The sequence below is a fragment of the Odontesthes bonariensis genome, chromosome 14 (assembly GCF_027942865.1).
Source record: "Odontesthes bonariensis isolate fOdoBon6 chromosome 14, fOdoBon6.hap1, whole genome shotgun sequence".
Classification (NCBI taxonomy): Eukaryota; Metazoa; Chordata; class Actinopteri; order Atheriniformes; family Atherinopsidae; genus Odontesthes; species Odontesthes bonariensis.
Window position 1 is genome coordinate 27,036,443 of NC_134519.1, and position 19,456 is coordinate 27,055,898.

General features: G+C 42.2%; 1 protein-coding gene across 1 annotated transcript; it reads right to left on the bottom strand.

The window, feature by feature from the left end:
• Window positions 1-1,790: 1,790 nt before the first annotated feature.
• On the bottom strand, window positions 1,791-18,016 carry tgm1l1 (transglutaminase 1 like 1). Its single transcript, XM_075483808.1, has 14 exons — window positions 17,871-18,016; window positions 14,549-14,859; window positions 14,246-14,437; window positions 11,089-11,340; window positions 7,759-7,877; window positions 7,512-7,619; window positions 7,204-7,381; window positions 6,069-6,207; window positions 5,174-5,366; window positions 4,757-4,910; window positions 4,158-4,442; window positions 3,309-3,469; window positions 3,041-3,177; window positions 1,791-2,945 (listed from the first exon to the last, which is right to left on the bottom strand). The coding sequence occupies exons 2-14, from the start codon at window positions 14,856-14,858 to the stop codon at window positions 2,801-2,803; spliced, it is 2,373 nt and encodes a 790-aa protein (XP_075339923.1). The 5' UTR covers window position 14,859; window positions 17,871-18,016; the 3' UTR covers window positions 1,791-2,800.
• Window positions 18,017-19,456: the final 1,440 nt, after the last annotated feature.

Sequence of the window (19,456 nt, forward strand, 5' to 3'; positions counted from 1 at the left end):
AAAAATTCTGAATTCCTGTCCTGACGTCCTGAATTCATCTCTGATGAACTGAGAGAGCAACTCACTGAGTCCAGCTGTGGCGATTTCTCCACTGAGAAGACCGTACAGAGCTTCTGCTCTTTACTGTTTCACCTGTGTAATTTCCCTTCATCTCTTAGAATATATCTGTCTCTCAGAATATTCTGATCAGTGCAGGTACCAGGCCTGTCCCCCCACCACCAGGCAGCTGGGAGTGCTGTTTAACTCACTGCTCAGAGAACTAAATGGCTTTACTACCCCAGACTGCACACACCACAAGACTCAGATAAACTTTGCATCGTCCGCAGGGAGGAAATACACACAGTTTTCTACAAGCTTTCTTTCTTTAACTGTATGGAAGCAGATCGTGACATATTCTTCTCGACACATTCCCATGTTCGTCCTTGAAGCGTTTGATTTCCTCTCTCTGCTGTTAAGCATGTGTTTGGACAGAGATGCAACAAAGGGTGCCATTCAAGAGAAGTAACAGACCTGCCCTGCCCTCACATCAGCCAGCCCTCAAACCATCTGAACAGTAAGGGGGTAAAGTTCACTTCAGTTCTTCCATCCAGGCCTTAAAGGCAATTCAAGGTTTCCAACCTTATTCTCCCCTTCAGGACACAGCAGCACAAACTACTTCAGCTTCAGAAAAGAGAACAGTGCATACATTGTGCATGATGCCCTTTCTCTGCTTGGAATTTGCTTCAACTCTGTTTCTCTTCTTTACCTCTTAACGAAATCTCTTCATATTGATTTTGTAAATCAATGGATATCAATTTTTTTAAATGTACTTTGGATCTTGCATGTTTGTTTTCACAGACTTAAAAAAAAAATCCACATACCAGCTACTAAAACAAAGAAAAATCTCCTCTAATCTCCTCTGAAGCCACCTCATCAGACTCCTTTCGACTTTGTAACAATGAGCTCCTCCCTCTCTCCCTAAGGATGACACCCTTTTGAGGAAGCTAATCTTTTGCTGCTTGAATTAGCAGTTTCTCCATTTTGGTCACTACCCACAGTTCATAACCAAAGGTGAGGGATGGAGTCTAGACTGACTGGTAAATTGATAGCATTGTCGTGAAGCTGAGCTCTGAGATGGAGGCGCTAATTCTCTTGATGAGTGCCTCACACGCTGTTTTTTAACCACCTTAGTGCCTGTATAAGGTCTCAGCTCAGAGAAGCTAACAGGACCCCATCATCTGCAAAAAGGAAACATGCGATCTGAGGCCAAATGGAAACCTTCAGCCAATTGGTTACGCTCATCTAAATATGTTGATTATAGAAAGAAAAAAAGACACTGAAGCTCATTAAGGAAGGAGATTAAACTCCTTACTATAATGAAAATGAGGAACTGATAAACTGTGGAAGTGTAAGTACATGTTCCTCATAGCGAAGCGGGGACTGTATGATTTTATTAGTCAATGAATGAATGAAAAGGAGCTATCGACTAACAGTGTTAAATCAGTATTACTGTGTAAGATGTTGCAATATCAGTCACTGCTTTTGTGCAGTTGGCTTAAAGCAGCTGTAAATACGTCGCTGCTCTTTAATGACGACATGCAGCTAAGGAGTGGAACCTGCCTTGACTTGCACACCTGAGTGCAGTGATGGTTGAGTAAGCCTCTTCTCGGTTCAGTGTTGCTGTGAAAATCAAAATGACAGAAATGGAAAGTTACACTTGTTTCCTGCATGAAGCTTAAATCCCCTCAGCTCCACCTACCGGACTTTTAACCAATATTACATCCCGATAGAAGTGATTCACGGGGTCAGGCTGACATTTCAGTGAGTTTTATTACAGACACAACATAAATGATAAAAAACATTCAGGGTAAATAAGATAGATAAATACTGTGTTGGTTAAATATAGTTTGCTTCACATTATATGTCGAGTGCTGAAGTTAAAGAGACTAGAACCAGGAAAAGCTAAGGTGAATGAAGGCCACTGTGGTGTCGAATCAAATACAAACAGTAAAGCTTTTGTCACTGTTATCATACACAGAATGAAGAAACACACACATTTATATAAGAGAAATGTCCTGAGGGCAACTTTTTGCAAAGTTTTTTTGAGCACAAACCTTTTGCTTCTGAATGTAAAGGAGGCATCGTGAAATTACATTTCACCTCATGGTTAAATAACTTCGAGCCACACTGGAGCCCTTAACACTTTATTGTGTTCAGTGGGCCGGTCGGGATATAATACCTTATTTTTCAAATCAAATGTGGCTGAAGAAAAACTTCATGAAAATGAAAACAAACTTTTGCAAACATCAATTTGAACATTCCCTTTCCAAACATTTGGCAGTACCCTCCCTTCGTTATAGCCACGTGAGGTTCATTTTGTCAGTGCTTTTCACATTAAGACATGCTAAATGAAAAATACACATACAGTATGTACAAAAAAAATCACTTTGCACCTTCACATGCTTTGTTCAGTGTCCTTAATTGCACAAGCGTTAGAGCGGATTTACAATTTCAACATAAGAACGTTTGATAATCAAATTTTGGTTGCTCTGCATACATTTGCTGTAAATCCTGTTGCGTACTTCACCAAAGCAACTCAGCAGTGTAAGTTCATAATGTTTAAATCTTAAAAAAATACTCATAATGCTACAGTTGTTAATTGTCCATTCATAGTTTTAGAATATCAAAAAGGTCAATTTTTTTTTCTGAAATACAAAAAAAGATTGCTTAAGGTACAGGAACTTAACATACTATATAATCAGAAGCTCTTGGCTTATTTTCTCTCAGTGATGTGAGACAAGTCGAGCCTTTTAGCTTCTTTTCACTGTCCAAGGACAACAATGTCAGCCACTCCGTGCACTTGTGTGAGCTGTTTACAGTCGAGAGACGCCACAAGCTTCCTGGGTCCTGGTTGGCTCGGAATGAAGTGCTCTGTCAGTGTCACTGTCGAGTGACCACCAACATCACTGAAAGGGGCAATAAGGAGTGAAAGGTCAATCTGGAGAAGAAGAGGTGTGGGGAAGAGATAGGGATGCTCGAAAAGAGAAGGAAGTGTTCTTACCCTACAACCACTTCATGGCCATTCTGAAGACCCAGGCCCTCCACTCTGAACACCACCTCCTTTAGTGTACGTGGCAGGGGGTTGGTGAAGGTAATCTTGGCTGCCATTTCCTTACCAACCACAGCTTCTCCAAGAGGCTGTCGAAAAAAAACAAAAAAGTAAAGTCAAGGACAACTAAACAAGGTTTTTATTCTGTAGGACATGGGCTGTTTTTGTAAAATGATATCAATTTTACCAACAAAAAAAAACATGTTGATGGAAATATTACCTTAATGTTAAGGTCAGGTGTACGGAGCCTGAAGGTGGTCTGGTTGGCTAACACTTGCTTTGTTTCAGTGACTCTTCCAGACAGTGTTAGCATCAGCGCTGCCTGATCCATCAGTTGGTCCTGGTACTGCTGGTAGGGCAGGACCCATTCAATGGTCTTTTCTGTTTGCAGAATTGAGAGGGGAAGGTTTTGAAAGGAAAAACACTTCAACATTGACTCAATTGACAGATATTTGTTCTCTTGCTGCCACTTAAATGCAGCTATGCCACTATCTTTTCTGTACCGTTGACATGAAGCTACGACCAACAGCTGGTGAGGTTAGGCTACTATTAGCTTAGCTTAACAGAAGACTGAAAATGGGGAAACAACTACTTTGCCTCTCCCTAACCTACAAAACTACATGTGCAACTATAAATATCAATTTTCAAACAAGAATGAACTCATCCTTCCACTGAAGTCATAAAAAATAAAATATACAACCCCCCCCCAGGAAATGTGCTGCTTTGGGAGCTATTTGCTGATGTTAGCTAGTTTTAGCAAACTTTAGAGCAAAACGTCTATGTTACGAGCTCATTTTCACCTATTAACTCTGCAGTTACTTATTTACATCTTGAAAACATATTTATCAATATTATTACAGTATCTCTTCGGCTGCTAAATCATCCTGTTTGTTCACAACTTGACTTTTAATATGTTTGGTACTGAATATCTTATGCAGTAAGGTCAGAACAATAAAGGTGAATACAGGAGAAGACATACAAATCATGCATACTGTCATTTACCGTATGTTCATATATATATACTGTAAATGTATATTAAAACATGTGTGAAGCAAAATGGGAATCTAACCTTCATTGGGCAAAAGCTCCACAGGTATTTTTTCTTTCTTAATAGCGTTCCTCAGCACGCCGGTGTAGTACATGACAGCCACCTGGCTGTGCAGAGTTGTCTGACGGGGCTGTGAGCTCAGGTTCTTCACCACAATACTCAGCTGGGCGTCATTGCCCATTCTGGGCCCCTCGCCCTCCATTTTAACCTCCACATACACATCCTCTGCCATGGGTGCAGAATACATGTTTGGCTTGCTGCCATAGCGAGAAGCAGTCTCCACAGCAATACGTTCCTCCTCTGAACCTGTTAGAGGAGAGGAAGGAGGAGATGAGTGCGTCCCGTTCTGTCGAGGGATCCACGATTTATTGAAAAAATGTACAAGAGATTTGGCACACAGTGCTTCCAAATAAAGCAAACAGAGAAGCATTTTTTTCATGTTGCGAAGAAGAACTGAGCAGTTGAAGGGTGGCAGGGGAATATGTGTAGAGCAAGATGATCTATGCAGGATGAAATGATTTAATCATCTCTTTTCAGGATAGTTCCAGGAAGTTCAGAAGTTTTTCTTGTCTGGTTCTGGGACATCAATCAATGGTGAGTCAGGTAAAATGCGCTCGTACCTTCTTGATATTTGTACAGGTGTGTGATGTCCTCCCGTTCCTCAGAGCCTATTGCTTTGGTGCTAATGCAGTGGCCAACAGCTTTCTTTTCACTGTGGATCTGACTGAATGTACCGTCCAGGTTCTTCTGCCAGTAGATTTTATCACTGTTGACCTGACATGAAAATACCAATAAAGATGATTCGTTTTTCACACTGATTATGAAGTTGCAGATGTGCGTCATACTTATCATTCTTATTCTTTTTTTACACCTGGAAAGCTGTGAAATTCCACTTCATAATACCATTGTAAATAACATATCTCAGGATGATCTTTTTGCAGTACAGTACAAAAGATGATATGCAAATCCTAGATAATAGTAACCTATAATCATTGGGATATCTAGTTAAGAGCACCTGCATATTTCAAGCACCTCACCTCAGCAAAGACGAAAGGCGTGTCGTGTTTGAGGTAGACCTGACCAGAGCGGATGCCGTTGACAGAGGCGGGTCCACAGCGGAAGGTGCCCTGACTCGTCTCCTGGGGTGTGGAGTCAACAGCCTGCCAGCCTCCATGGCCGGGAGGCAGGTCCGGTCTGGCCATCCAACAATCATTCCAGACATGGAAATTCCTAAAGGTAGATTGGTTTGAGATGTTTTTATTTTACATTTTACAAGCCACACTTATTTTCCAATGAAGAAGAAAGAAGAAAGGAATGACGCCTCTCTTGTATTTGTCAGCATGACATCACAGCTAGGTTAGCTTAGCCTGGACGAGAAAACAGGGAGAAACACCTAGACTGAGCCGCTCCACTTTTTACACCTAAGTTTGTTTTACGAGACACAACGTATTACCTTGATGACATTAGTGGTAGTTGAAGCTGGATTTTTATACATATAAAATTTAAACAGACAGGGTTAGTTACTGAAAAACGCTAATTGTAATGTACACACGTTTAAAATTCAGCAAAATTATTTACACAATTGGAGCTGGTTAATGTGCTTCCTTCACAGTAGCCACATTCTATCCAGGGCCTGTTTCCTATTCATGGATAAAGAGTCTATTAAATGGCCAAAGTCAGTGAGATATGGCACTCAAACAGTCCTAAGGCATACTGAGGACACCAGCTGATAGCAGACGGATTGCAGACTGGCTCCTGCAGTTTCAGAAGAGCCGCTGATAACTGAAAGCGCATGATTTATCTGGGCTTTCAAGTTGGACAAGAGTGCTTTTGGAATGGCTCTAAAAATACAGTACATTCTCAAAGTATGGATTTAGCAGCAGGTATTTTCACTGGAACAGTGCCCTGTCCCTGAGAAGCTTCACATCTTACCAGACAGAGTCCCTATTGAGGTAGTCAATCGGCTGCATATTCTCATCAAAATACACGTCTGTAGTCAGGGACACATCGGTGTCATGCGCAGACTGGAAGTTGGTCACACTGCGGGCGGGTATGCCCAGACAGCGCAGCACTGAAAGCAAGGACAGACAGAAAGTTAGACAGATGCTTTACAATTGCATTCGCAAGGCCATTTCATAGCTAAACTATTGAATTTGACCATAGTAATATTTCTGCCAGTATGACAGGGTGAACGTAATTATTCTGGGTGAATGAAAGCAACACATGCAGCTTTACTTGTGACAAAAGTAGTAGGTATGCTAGGACTGCTAGAGTGAGGTATTTACGGTGTACATGAGCTATGGCATGCAATCAGGGGCAATGCTATGTGCTAAAGTGAGCTAGCAATCACATGGGGTTCCCTGAATACACACGATGAAGAGTTCTGTTACAGAGTTACAGTGAAAACTAATGAAAAGGGCCTGATGGGATCGCAATTACGTGTGGATTGTTAATTGAGTTGAGGAAAGCACTGGGGAACACTCTTGGGTATATGTGGCTCCTTCACATGCGCACACAGAGCAAACGCACACAGTAAATGATTTTCACATGCCTCCCACCATACAGCTTACCACAACCCACTGTGGTCAGTGTGTACGGCCAACTATTTCTAATGTAAGGTAGCTAGAGTCTGCTAAAAAAAAGTCCCTAAATGTTGCCAGATGAAGTCATCTGCCAAATTAGTATTTTCATGACATCACGACGACACATACGCATTCTGCTTTGTTCGAGCCCTTTACATATTTTTATTTTTTTTGGTTTCTGTTGTCAAACGGGTTAACAGCCCTGAAACTGTGACTGAAAAGCGGCCCACGGAGACTAAGTGTTCAGCCGGGGTCCATTTAAAATCAGCACAAAGCCGCTGCAGTAAAGCAGTAAATTCAGCTACATTTATATGTATGAAAATCAGAGAGAGAAATGGCAAAGAGTGGCTTTAGGGCTTCCTCTATGTGATAGACATCTACCAGCTGCCCTACGGTGGCTGCAGCCTCTACATAAACACATCCATTTTGCTCAGGCACGCCATGAAATGCAGCTCCTGTCTTTGCTTTTTTGCTCTCGTGCTAACCTGATGTAGTGACCCCGGAGAAGACCCAGCACTGTCCGTAGGACACGGGTGTTCCGTTTGAGGAGTGGTATTTCCTCAGGATCTCCACGCTGCTGCTCCATGCCGAGGGAGAGACGCCGTCACTGTAAACCCCTGACCAGTTCCCAACCAGCACACCGAAGTCATCCTGAGCATTTATCTGAGAACGGAACACACATAAGTCACACAGTCATTTATTTGTTTTATTTTTTTTTGTCAGGAATGTGAGATATTGGTCAGAACACTTTCTTCTTTTCTCTTTGTGTGTTCTGTACTGTACTAATGCTCACCATGGCAGATATGACTCTGACCACATTCACAGGATCCCCTCGCCCAGATGGAGGTATGTCACTCTTCTCCAGGATGAACAGGCATGCTTCCAGGACTCCGTCGTGAAACTAAAATTAAGAAGAGATGATACTTGTCCTGTCTTGAGCCACTCTTGATTTTTTCACACTTATCAAAAACCAGTATTTGTTGCAACTAACGCTCCGAAACACACGCGTGCATCACTTTCCAATCACACTCAGTCTGTACCTGCCCAAAGTTCCACGTGCGGGCGCCGATTTGCTTCTCTGTGCCGTAGTAGATCCGCCCAGTGTCATTCAGCACATACTCCTTCCTCTGCTCCTCATCATCCAGGAACACAGTGTCCTCTGGAAATGCACATATCACCTTATAAATATACATGCCGTGTTTTTGTTTCATTTGGCACGAAAACAGTTCTCTGCATAGTGAATGCAGTATTTCTCCAGGATCGCTTGTTCAACCCACAACCTTTTTGTAGGATTTATTTCAACATGGACTCATTGAGATTTTTGCTTCACACCTACCTTTGAAAATAACTCAGAACCTCTTAAAAAAAAAAATACAGTGACTTAAGAACAGAAGAATGTGATTTTTTTTTCTTCACCCCCCCCCCCCCCACATATTGTGTGAACAAGTCCCCAAGGTCAGGAAATAGTTAAAAATCACAATGAGTCTGCGGACCTTGCTGTGGGGCCCTCAGTTATTTGAGGGAAACCGTCTGTTCTGAGAGGAGTCTGTTCTTGGGTGTAGACCCTTCACACGAGCTTTGCAAATCCGTGCATTTCTTTTTTCCATCCTTTTTTATCTCTTGCTATCACCAGCATGATTACCCGCGGGTGGGGGAAAGCAGTAAAAGTAGCAGAGTGTTCAAGACGGACATGGGAAAACACAAGTGGAAGGAAAAAGGTTTAAAAGTCACAGGGGGGGGGGACTGGGAGAACGAGGGGAAGTTATGCTTGGGAGGGTAAAAGGCTGGGCAGGAGTAGAAGAAAAACACAGTGCCTTAAGACTTTTAGGAGAAAGCAGCGGGAGATGAATCAAATGGTATCTGTCAGCTGTGACAATTGCTGTTTTCACTTCTTACTGAAATTCCTGGAATGTAGAAGAAACACACAGGAGGGGATGAGGGAGGAGGCCCGAGAGCGGAGCGATGGGCCGATGGAGTGAGGGCTGGGTCAGTAGATAGCGATAAAGGAGCAAGGCTGGGAGGGAGAGGCATAAAAAAGCAGGAAATACATGCGGGGGCAGTAAAGGCAAGGGAGAGGACAGATTGTCACCAGCTGCACGGATTACTCTGTACTGGGCCTGTGGCGTTTTATACAGCGATTGTAGGATTTTGATTTTCATGAGCGTGAGGGAGAGATTGGTCTCAGGGAAAAAGGGGATTGAAAGAGGGAAAAAGAGATCGGGCACACCGCCAAAAGCAGTGAATCCATGATGAAAGACAGACAGTTATTTTCTTTCTTTTATCAAAGCCAGGCCGACAGGTTTTTTTTACTCTTCTTTCTGTCAAATATCCTGTGTGGGTACTTTACCGGACTGAGGCGCATAAAACAACGAGCCTCATTTCCTAATGTCTTCTTAGCTGAATAAAAACAGTAAATAAACACGCACGAAGAAAAATAAGACGGATTTCTTTTTGCAGAAAAATTTCAAAAACATTGGGAATCAAATCGAACCCAGAATACGGTGACTCAAAAATCATCTCAACCCTTCATTCAAAGTCCTTTGATTGGAAATAAAACACAAACAAGATAACAGATGTTGAAAATGTGATTTGTTTGTTTCGTGTGAGAATATGCTTTGCAACAGATGACGGCGACATGTTTCAAATTGTTGGGAAACAGTAAGAACTGACTGGAAAAATGGTGCAATGCCAAAAAAGATCAAATCAGGTTAAAGGTGGGGTATGAGATGTTTTTTGGAGCATTTTTTATCATATTGTCTGAAAACCTCCTCACGACCCCATTGTACCCATTAAAAGAGAACGTTTGGGAAAAAAAAAAATTATATTTTAGTTCATTGTAGAGGGTATAGCAAGAGGAAATGTCTGACCAATAGAAGTAATGATGAGAGTTACTTCTATTGGATTATGACATGCCAATCAACCGACAGCCCCCCTCCCCCCCTCCCCCCTGCGCGTTCACAGACTCGTGACTCGTTCGTGTGTTTTGAAGGCGTGGTTTCGAGGGGAGGGCTGAAGGGAGAGGCAAGGTTGTGTATTTTCAAAAATATAGCTTGCAGGAACCGTTTTTCAAAGATCTCATACCCCACCTTTAAGTGGAAAAGGTCATTTATAACATTATTGGGTATAAGAAGAGCATCCCTGAGAAGCTCAGAGGTAGGGATGTGGATGGGTTCATCATAGTTTGGCAGCCTAAGAATGACGTTTCTCATCGTAGAAATTGCCAAGAATTTCCAGAGAAATCCGTTCAGAGGAACCTCTGTAAACAGACAACATTTTGTTGGGAGGGAGAGAAAAAAAAGCTTTGGGACATTAACTGAATTTCAACTTGTACTGTGAGTCCTCTTTTTGTTTGGTGAACTTTCTGCTGGCCTGACTCAAACATACAGTATCTGCAGCTATGCCTGAATCGAACCCAACAAACCTATCCAAGTGGCTATTTAATTGTTATTTAAAGCGATTAGCCATAAGGTATGCCTAATGTTGCTCATGTGACCTGAAAGTAACTAACAACATTAAGGCCAGCTGACAGCTGGATTCACTGTTGATTACAAAGATTATCGGAATCATTAATCTCATAATGAAACATAAACAATAGTGTAAAAGCAAACATCTGCAGTGATGCATGTATTGTTCCATTTGTATGATCAAACAAACAAAACCAAAATGTTTCTGTTAGTACAACTCCATTGATTCATAGCCGACTTGAGGAGATTGATTCTTCAGTTTTTTTGCTGCTGTTTTGTTTTTAAATGCTTCTCTTCTTGCACATCACTCACGTCTCAGGGCAACAGCAGGTTAAAAGTCACGACCGTAAGAAGAAAAAAACGTTGCGTAAATGAGGCGGCTTAAATATAACAGAGAGCAGTGCTTGAGTTGGCAATGCAAGTGTTCCAGAAGTCTTGAATGGAAGCCAGTGGACTTACATAACTCCCATAGTTACACACAGTCAGGCTGCAGCCACTTGATGGACAGCAACACACCCATGGATTTGGCTGTCCTTTCTCACCCACGTGTAACATTATATCAGGACTCCTTTCAGAGATTAAATAGCCGAATAGACGTCTATTTTCACCAAGTATTTGCTATCAAGCTGATAGAAAGATATTTGCAACACAGCCACTATGTTCATGGTACATTACCCAGAGACCGAGCTGCCCCAGACAACTTTTCCCCCAAATAACATTGACGTTTTATGAAATATCTTTCTCAATCTTCATACGAATCCAAAAAAATAGTCCGTTCATTCACCGCCTTTCTTTTCTTCCCTCATTGCTCTCCTCTTATGTGTTGTAACTCATCCTCTTTCCACATTCCTACCCTCCATCCATGTGAACTCCCTGCCCTTAATCCACCCTCTGCCAGCAGCTTACCTTCACACCAAGGGTTGAACAGCATGACAATGTTCTTGCTGGAGTTGTGAGTCGTTGCCGAGTCACCCTTCAGGGAGCATGTCGTCACGGTCAGCCCGTACAGGCCGATCACGGCACTGGCCGGAGAGTTCACGGACAGCTTGATCTTGTTGCCGTCCTGCTTGGTGATCTTGGCCTCCCAGCGTTCATCCTCCAGGTGTTCCACCAGGGGAATGATGACATGGGTCCCTTTGGACACCATGGGCAATGGACCTACAACACACAGGTTACACCTTTGTATCAGCCTGATATAAAGCAGCATATATATATATACAGTATATTTTTTTATTCTTTATGCTAATTTACAACTCCTTTAAATGTATGTTTATATTTTTACCCAATGAAATAAATATGTAGACATTTTTGTGCACTAATGGCATCACTTATGCCACTCTCACATCTGGTCTCCTGGCGGTAGCTTTGTGTAGTAAACAATGCAAATACAAATAGTCTCATTCTTGTCTTGTCTTGCTGTTCTGTTGAATGAGGTAAAAGTCAAAATGCATCCAATGGCTTTGCTGTGAGACACCCCGATTTTAATGCCCGTGCAACCATTTAAGAAATACAACCTTCCAAAAATCAAACAGCCGTATGAAAACAGACACCAAAGTCGTCCTTTTAAATGTTTCTTTTAGTTCTCAGCTCGGTTACATGCATGTCAGGATACATTGCAGCTTCGCAGCATTTAACGGGACCACAGGAGCCGAATCAAGTCATCGAGAAACGGAAAGAAAATGTGCAGAACAGTTTTATTGGAAAATTTGGTTGCATTAATATACATTTCTGCTTTACTGTTGCTACAAAATGATGCAAAATATGGAACTTTTGGAACTTTGGACAGAGCTCCTATGGCTCATTTGAATCGAGTTGGGTGCATACACACAGGAGTGATTCAGTCCAAAACTGTTAGTCTAACTGTGTTAGTTAACTGCGTTAGTCCGGTTTTGAAAAGCTAGATCTTGTATGACTTCGGTTTGGACGAACAAAATAATTCATCTTCAACTGGTGTCGTGTCAATATGTTTTATGAATATTTGGATGACGTCAAATGAGATGGAAGCAGCGGCAGTGGAGAGATTTCCATGCGACGCATAGCTGGAAAGAGAGTAAACGTATTCCTGTAACAGTAATTGTTTGTCAGTTCTAGTAGATGACATTAAACTGTACTCCACACGAACACCACCGCCTCTCTCCTATCTGCACATGATTTCTCTCCTGAGGCTGGAAAACCTCCAGAAATTGCACAGCACATGCCCCTCTTGAAAAGCAGTCTCAGGACAAAAGGCTCAATGCCCCTTTTTTAATGTAACATAACATTGTTCTATCGGATAACGAGCTTCTTTAAAACACACTCGGGGCTTTCTCTGAGCTCTTTACTTTGTAGCACCGTGTTGGGCACAGTTTCTACGGCAGATTTACCAAGAAGCCATTGTTCTCCATCTGATAGGATCCAGGGCTCCCCACCCTTCCTCTCTCACCTTGGAATATTTATTCAGAAGGAAATCTATTGAAAACAGTGTCAGAGGGAATTACATTCTATATGGATTTTTGTTATCAAGTCTTTGTTTAGCTTCCTATTTTAGAAAGCTCGACTTAGAAAAATCCTTGGGGTAAAAAAAAAATAAAAATGTGACTGGGAAAGTTATGGTAGTTATCTCAGCAGTGGTTGACAGAAACTTGCTATGGTGACGTATTACTCCCAAGTGTGTAGTATGAGGCCGGTAAATACCAGAGGGAGGTGTCCGATGTCCTGAGGTCTGGAAACTGTTAACACTGAGAGCTTCTGGGTGGAATCCAAAGCTTGTGTTGCAGCTATTGCTGAACTGCTGCTCGATTTAAACGTGCTCGCTATGCGTAGTATTTTGACCACATTTCCCACGCTTTGTGCAGTCGTGGGCTTGTTCTGCTGTGTTTTCACACGCAGCTAATACTGGTTAAAGAGCCTCTTCATCAATTTTACAAGAGGAAATGGTGGAGAGCAATAATCAGCAGTCTGAAAACAGTCATCTGTGGCCTCAGAGCAGCGGTTCCCAGCTTTTGTTATTGTATGAAGCCAGCACCGCCCGCCCCCGTGGTAGTACCACCCATAATGTTCCACATACTCCAACCATTTATCTGGTACACTGCACAAACTATCTGTTTCTTTTAGCTAACTCTTTCAACTGCTTATGTCTTTTAAGCTAATGACTATAAGCGCTAACTTTCAGCTAGCTTTTTCAGCTGCTAATCCTCTCATTTAAGATATGAGAATGTTTTCCATTACTTGTAGATGTTGTATCATTTACTTTTTGCTTTTCACCCTTAACATCCAAGTAATATCCATTACTTTTAGCTAACTTGGTACTTTAGAACTACTTTGTCAAAGCATTTGGATCATTTTCAAATCAAAATTGACTTTTTTTCTACTAAATGAGTTGAGTCACTCTACATTTCCTGGTTTTGTGTCCTTAAATGTATCAGTTGGCGTGGCACCACGATAGTTGGGTTTCCATTCACAACAGAAGTGAATATGAAGTGATCTTTTGAATTAGACGGGTTTGCATCGAGTGGCTTAGAGTGAATAAACTGAGTTGTGAAGGGTCACCAGAGGGTGGCAGTTTGGGTATGTTAAAAATGGCTGTAACTGAGTAGATAAACAAGTTGTCTGCACCAGAAACAACCTTCAAAGAAGGAAGAAAAAACAAAAGCAAGCGAAAAGGATATCAGCAAGAGGAAAAAACGAAGAGATCCTCTTCAGCAATGACTTCAATCTCTGGGAATATCTGAGATATTAGATTACTTGTGGGGGTCAGCCGGTCACATGATTTTCTTCATTGCTGGTTCAGAGCTGCTGAGTCAGGTCAATTTAATCTTTGCCTGGGCAGAAGTTGTTTTTATTTCCCCAAATGTGTAAAAACTCCTCTTCAAAACAGGGAAAAACCACCTCAAGTTAGCATACAAACTTTTAGTTGAAGTTTTTCCCGTTTTTGCTTTTTCCAGTCATCTTTTCTTATTCACACATTCAAAAGGTGAATGTAAAAACTACAATACAAACGCAGTGATTGATTTTTGCCTCTATCCTCTAACTGATGATGATATTCCTTTATATTAATATTATTGTTGTTGTTGTTGTGTGTTACCTGTTTTCAAGTCCATGTGCATTTTATCATTGTCAGCATTGAAGGGCCGGCTCAGCTCCATCTCTATCTGGAAGGTCTGTCCTCTGCGGATGATCAGCTCCTCTCCATGAAACAGATCAGTGTGATGCTCCACTCTGTTCTGACCGGTCTTGGAGCTCAGGAGGTCCACCGATGACACAGACAGCTTAACCTCTGAGGGAGGACATTTGGGTATCACATTGTCAGGATATGTTCAGGAAGCTAAGTACCGTCCGATGAGCTGGACTAGATATTTTTACAAGGCTTAAAAGTCAATGATTTTACCCTCCATATCCTTTGCTTCTCCATTCTCGGGCATTGGCTTTGTGGGCTCTGGAGCAGGGGCCGTGGAAGGGGCAGGGGTCGGGGTTACGGGCTTGGTCATTTCCACCTTATCCGTAACATCATAGGACGTACTGTTCTGGCGCTTACAGCAGCACGGACACATCTTCCGGAACCATCGACGGCAGCCTCCTTCTTCCTGCTTCTTCTCCCCCTCTTTCTGAATGCTGAGCTCCACCCTCGTGGGCGGGGCCGCGCCGGGGAAACGCCCGATCTCCGACGTGCCTCTGACTGTCAGCCGCTCACCTGGCATTCTGAATGACACATCAAAATAAATGGTGATTATATTTGCAGGGGTAAAATTTGAGACACTAATCCCTGTTCGTACCTCAAGACCATTTTAAGGAATAATTGAACAACTGTGGCGGCAAAATGTGAAAATATGTAAAAATTACACATCTGATTACAGAGCTCCTATTGAACATTTAGAAAAGATGTATTAGCATGATAAAAGTCTTCAAAGAACTCTACTCGCAAACCTCCCTTCCCCACAGATGCCTGTGCGTTGGATTTTTTGTTCACCGCCTGATAACACAAGCAGGCGCCCTTTATCTCAAAGTGAAAGAATGAAGGCCACATCGGCCCCTTTGTTACAAACTCACGTGTCGTTAAAGATGACTTTTTTTTTTACCGGGAGAACCGGTATCAGCTTGTTAACCAAATTGCTTAAACAACAGAGTGTAGTGGTGGTGTGCTTCAGAACATTCCACTCCACTCCACTGAGACGCTGTATTCATAACAATGTGATTAACCAAACATCTGTTCAGCCCTCTCTTACTTTCATCTCTCCTTCATAAAGTAATCATGTAATTTTTCCCACAATTACCACATTCCTGACTTGGACTCTCCTCGACTGTCACACGTTCCCAAAGCATTCTGGGATATCAAGCCATCCTTTTAGGGTACGCTCCCTTTGTGATCTAACTTAACTCCTACGAGCAGCTGGATTCCAGCTGCTGCAGAGTAATGTGATGTTTGCTTTGGGTGCACACACAGTATGTAGGTGGACGGTAATGTGCATCCTAAGGAAATTAATCACACTGCCACACCCTGGACTTAAACAGTGCAATAATAATCACAGAGAAATTAGATCATGCCTTACATTTCAAATAAGCCTCTCCTTGCAGCCCATCCCTTCATTTGTAACTCGGGTTCAAATGTCATACCTCAAATGGCATAGAAAAAAAAAAAGCTGTGGGAGGGGGTCTACGCTCTCATTTCTCTCTGCGCTCTTACCTTCTCTCAACTTTAACGTAACAACAACAAAAAAAATCTATTTCACCCAAACGATGACGCTCCAGTGAAACTTTGTGAGCTCTCGTAAAACTCCCACAAACAGTAATGAGCTGCAGAGAGGTACGTGGGCAGGAGAAACAGTAGGGGTTCGGTTTATTGGAGCAATTACACTCAGCTTTAAAGTAAACATCTTAGCACTGCTGCAATTCCTCTTAAGCATTACATTGAAAAAAAATGTCATCTATAGAGTATATGATTACCCCATGACTGCAAATGCCAAAGAACTGGTCTGTGACTTCATCCACTAAATTTTCAGTGGAGGATTTTATCTGCTGTAAACGTTATTTTTGCATCGCGTGGTAAAGCTGGTAAGCAGTGGGATTATTGCAAAGCAACGTGGACAAAAATCTGATGACAAGTTTCTATCAGTTAGATCTATGCTTTATCGAGTGAAAAGCCAGGGCTAATGATGTCTTGGGGTACAAATTTGGCTGGGTTAGTGAACCCTAAACACCCCATAATCCAAGAATCTGCAAGCATCTTCGCTTCTACACAAGACTAAATAGTTCTTATCATCCTGTGCCACGATGCTCCCAAGGTCACTTTGGTTGGCAGTGTCCAAGCAAGCTAACTTTTCTGTCTCAGTTTGGTGGCAGAGCTGTAATCGGATGGTAGCTGTTTGTTGAGGGATTGGCAGACGGTCAATTGGCATCTCGGAAAATCTTTGTCTTGAGTTTTCAAAACCAATTTTACCTCCTCTCTCAGTCAGCTGAAGCTAGTGTGGTGAGAAGGGACAGGTGATGTGAAGGGATGCGGTCGCCTGAGGAAGGTGACGGCGCACAGACGAGCTGCAGGGATAGGCCTAACCTCTGGTGAAGTGTAGCTTCTCCGTGATTGATTTTCGTGGTCAAATATTTGCAACGAGGCAGCGGGTCAAACAAGCTGAGCCAACCGATTTGGGAAAGGGGTAGAGATAGTAGAGCTATGCGCCTGGGGTCAAAGGGCAGACAACAGCTGAGGAGATGTAAAGGGAGGGGCCCCTCACAGCATCAAACCCCTCAAAATCAATGTGTCAGAAGAATGTGTGCGTGTGATGGGGGGGGGGGCAAGATGTTACACTTGTGATTTCTCAACTATGTGACCTGCTTAGTTCATCTGTCGGTCAGAAGGCATTTCCCTTCCTTCGCCGGTTTCCAGACCCTCCGAATATTTGGCAGAAACATCCATAATCATTGTGACAGACACAATGGACCAAATCAGCTGTTTCAACTATCAACAAGTCCCCACACCCATAAATGAAGTTACACCCTCTGACTCAATTTTTGGAAAAGAGGAACTAACACAGGATAAAAGCTTAGTTTCAGCAAGTCCCTTGAATAGCAACTGAAACGCCACTTCTTAGAGAGAAGGAGAAAGATAAGAATCAGCTTGGCCACAAGCCATAGAAGTACCTCAACTAATTCAATAATGACAAAATGATAATAACAATTCAAGCAAAGTCTTGGAGTTTGTACGGATGGTGAGGTGACTAAAATGATTTATGCTAGAGCTGATTACATGAGATAACTGATGGATGGGATAAGATCAGATTTCAAAGAGTGATATAGTCAAGTCAACTTTATTGTCAATGCTGCCATGTGCAGGACATACACAGAATTGAAATAGTGTATCCCTCTTATCCCTGGTTTAAAACAGCAATAAACATGAAGTAAAATATATATATAAAGTAGGAGGTAAAAAAAAAAAGAAAAAATATATATACTAAAAGATATATAAAAACAGCAGTGGCAAATCTGTATATATATATGGCAGTATAAACAGAATTTACAGTATAATAGCCAGTATAATATAACCTGTCATCTGTTGTTTTCCGAACGTGCCAGATTATTGTATGAGATGTCGATCAGGGAAGAATCGCCCAATAGAACATCATGGGCGCACTGCTCCAAGTTTACATTAAATCAAACACATCAAATCACTGCAAGTATAAGACAGGAGAGGAGAGGAGAGGAGAGGCTAAAACTCTTACTTTCTCTTTGTGGATTCTTTCTCAGGTCAATGTTGAAACCTCTTCTTCTTCCCGTGTAATTACACCTCGGGTCTGCCAAAAACTTTGGGATACTTTTTGTCCTGACTCGCTCCGCTCTTGGACCAGAATACTTTGTAAGCCTGTCCTGGAATGTACTGCGGTACTTAAAGCTGATACACACACGCCTCTGCCCCGCTGCTCGGCCCACCCCGCCCCATTTTAGGGGCTGAAGTTTCCCCGCTCCCCACCAGGAGGTCCCCTCCGCTGCTTCAAGGAGCGCGCGCACTGGTGAGCGATACGCACACTCGCACACAGACACGCGCACGGGTGGAGTAAAAGTAAGAAGTTTGATATGCGCTTATTTATGCTGGAAGGAGAAACAGTCAGTGGAGGGGCAGACAGATTGCTCAGACCGCGTGTCTGTAATAGAAACAACCCAAAAAACCCAATGCAAGAAATTAAAGAGAATCCTTCCAAACTCTGGTTTCGTGTCTTGAGCCTGCAGTGAAGGAAAGCCCTCTTTTTCAGGTTTGTGGCAAAGCTGTTGTTCTAAGACATTTAAATATAATTTCCTTGTCACTTCTCCTCTCTTGGTTAGTCAACAAAGAGCCCCCCCCCTTCTGACTCATTTAAGCCCCACTATAGGTCTAAACCAATGGCAACATCAAACTCAAAAGAGGATTTGAAATTTAGCATCCTGTGACTGAAGTGATGGAAACTTTGTGGTTTGGCAAGAGGGCATGGTGAGGTCACATCGAAATGATTGTGGCCCTGCAATCTGAAGCCTTGATGCCTGTTGAAGCTTGTCTACCCCAGACTCTCAGAGATAAACGAGTGGCTCCTGTAATAAATTCAGAGAACTAGAGTAAAAAGGCTCTGTTGGTGGGAAGCTACTTACAGTGTTTTGCAATGACACTTTTACTTTCAGGAATGTAAAAGTACTACACTTCTGAGCTCATGAGTCATTTGTTGTCAGGTAGTTGGTTAGGGTTAGGCATAAAATACATATGGTTAGGATTAGATATTAATACATATATACAGCAAGGGTTAGGGATAAAGAAACACACATTAACTTCAATAATAATAAAAGGCATGAATACAGGTTTGCACGACATCACCTTTATGCTGCCCCACACAAAACAGTTTCTGTGTTGTGACACTAACATTTAATAAATCATTATTCTAAGTTTTGCTGTGTAACTGGGGTGGTATTCCCGATATTAATATCAAAATGAAAATATTCATCAGTTTTTTTGTTGTTAGTTTTTCACCATGTTCACCATCTTTGTTTAAAGCTGCAGTCGGCAAACCTCTGACAAGCTGCCATTCCAATAAAAAAAAATAAAACGAGTCAGCTCTTCATCAAACTATTCAGAAGTCTGACCCGTTCCGGCCTCGTTTTGGCGTTGACGAAAGTAGTCCGGCTAGTTGGCCGGTTACCTAAATACTTAAAGTGCTGTTTCCTAAGTGCACACACCATGAACTTACTTTTCTTCAGAGGTGACACTTTTCATTGCAGGACTTCTCCTGAATCAGTACAGCGTGTCCATGGACAGCTGCTTTAACATTTACTGTGTAAACTGCTT